The 1571-nt window shown below is 49.4% G+C and overlaps 1 protein-coding gene across 1 annotated transcript; it reads left to right on the forward strand.

The window, feature by feature from the left end:
* Positions 1–278: 278 nt before the first annotated feature.
* On the forward strand, positions 279–761 carry LOC118839276 (protein crumbs homolog 3-like). The gene has a single exon (XM_036746725.1). The coding sequence runs from the start codon at positions 300–302 to the stop codon at positions 648–650; it is 351 nt and encodes a 116-aa protein (XP_036602620.1). The 5' UTR covers positions 279–299; the 3' UTR covers positions 651–761.
* Positions 762–1571: the final 810 nt, after the last annotated feature.

Below are 1571 nucleotides of genomic sequence, written 5' to 3' on the forward strand. Positions count from 1 at the left end.
TTGAGGCAAAGCTCATTGAGTAATTAAAGCCTAGGTAAGAACTGAGGCAAAAGATGGCCTAGTTTGCCTTCACAAAGGAATCAAGTCTGGGAGGGGAAAGACCTTCAGAGTTTCTGGTCAGAACAGAAACAAGTGTCAAGTAATTCCATTTGAATCCCAATAGGCTTTAATAAATCCCGGGTTTTGAGGCTGAGGACCAGAGCTGAAAGCCGGCGCCAGTAGCCTGAGATGCAATAGCCACCGGAGTTCGGGAGCCAGGTCAGCCGAGGCATAGGCCTGGTTCGGTTCCCCAGGGGCCCATGGCGAGCAGCCCTGGCCTGGGCCTGTGCTTGGCACTGAGCCTGCAACTATTGAACCCCCAGCCCACCTTGGCCCAGAATACTGGCAACGCTGGGTATGAAAACAACACTACTACCCCTTCCACAGCACCACCAGCCAGTGGGGCCCTGTCCCAGGGTGCAGTCACTGCCATCATCACTGTATTCTCAGTCCTGGGTATCCTCCTCCTGGTAGTGGCACTGGTCCTGCTGGGCCGCAAGCTTCGTGAGAAACGCCAGACAGAGGGCACCTACCGGCCCAGCAGCGAAGAGCAGTTGTCCCACATGACTGAAGCAGCCCCAGGTCCCCAGGACTCGAAGAACAAGGTGTAGGGCTGGGTGTCCTGCTGGGGTTAGGGTGGGTGCAAAAGGTTTGGGCCCCCTTTGTGGGGAGGGGCAGAGACTTTGGTGGGCACTGAAATGGAGCACCCCTTCCCCCTCCCCAGGCCATTTAACATTCCACTCTCCCTGTGGCCACTTAACTCTCTCAGGACTAATCTTCCCCTCTGGGTGAATAATAATAGGCATTGGAACTGAAAAGAAGGTGCTTGGAAAAGTCTTCCGCCCCTTCTGAAAAACCTCCCCCACCTCCTTTCACTGAAACTTCCTCTCCCTTTCCTTCGCCACTACCTCCAGTTCCCTAGAACTGTTCCTGGGAGAGGCTGCTTGATTTGTATTTTTTATAAAGATGGTCATAAGGTCAAAAAAAAAATAAAATAAATCCCGGGTTTTCAGAGCTATATTTCAAGAAATCATAAATGAAAACTACATGAGACAAAAGAGTTAATTGTCCCAGTTTGGGGAGAAGGGACCAATGATAGAAAAAATAGAAAACAAAAAAATCTAGCTCCCAAACCCCAAGATACTTTGCAAACAACAATCTCTAAGTAGTAGTAGCTGCCCCCTGGGGACCCAACCAGCCAGTTCCAGTTGGGCAATGCAGCTATTTCTTCTGCCTCCTCCTCCTCCTCTCCCTCTGTCCATATCATAACCTTACATGTGGGTGCTTTGTCCAAAGGAATATAAATTCTGATTGCTTATACTTTACAAGGTATCTTGGGGTTTGGGGGCTAGATTTTCGTTCTTCCCTACTTATTTATTCTGTATTGTTTTTTTTTTCCTTTGAAAAACTGAGATTCAAATGGAGCTACTTTGATGAGGGCCCAGTCTCTGGGAACCCCCTTGAATCTGGAATACAGTCTCTGGGAGCCCCCTTGAACCGTCCTTGAATCTTCCAATTAGATCTGGCCTTCC

Source organism: Trichosurus vulpecula, chromosome 2, assembly GCF_011100635.1.
Source record: "Trichosurus vulpecula isolate mTriVul1 chromosome 2, mTriVul1.pri, whole genome shotgun sequence".
NCBI lineage: Eukaryota > Metazoa > Chordata > Mammalia > Diprotodontia > Phalangeridae > Trichosurus > Trichosurus vulpecula.

What these genes read in the sequence shown, in the direction of transcription:
- LOC118839276 (XM_036746725.1), top strand. Translation starts at nt 300, where the DNA reads ATGGCGAGCAGCCCTGGCCTGGGCCTGTGCTTGGCACTGAGCCTGCAA.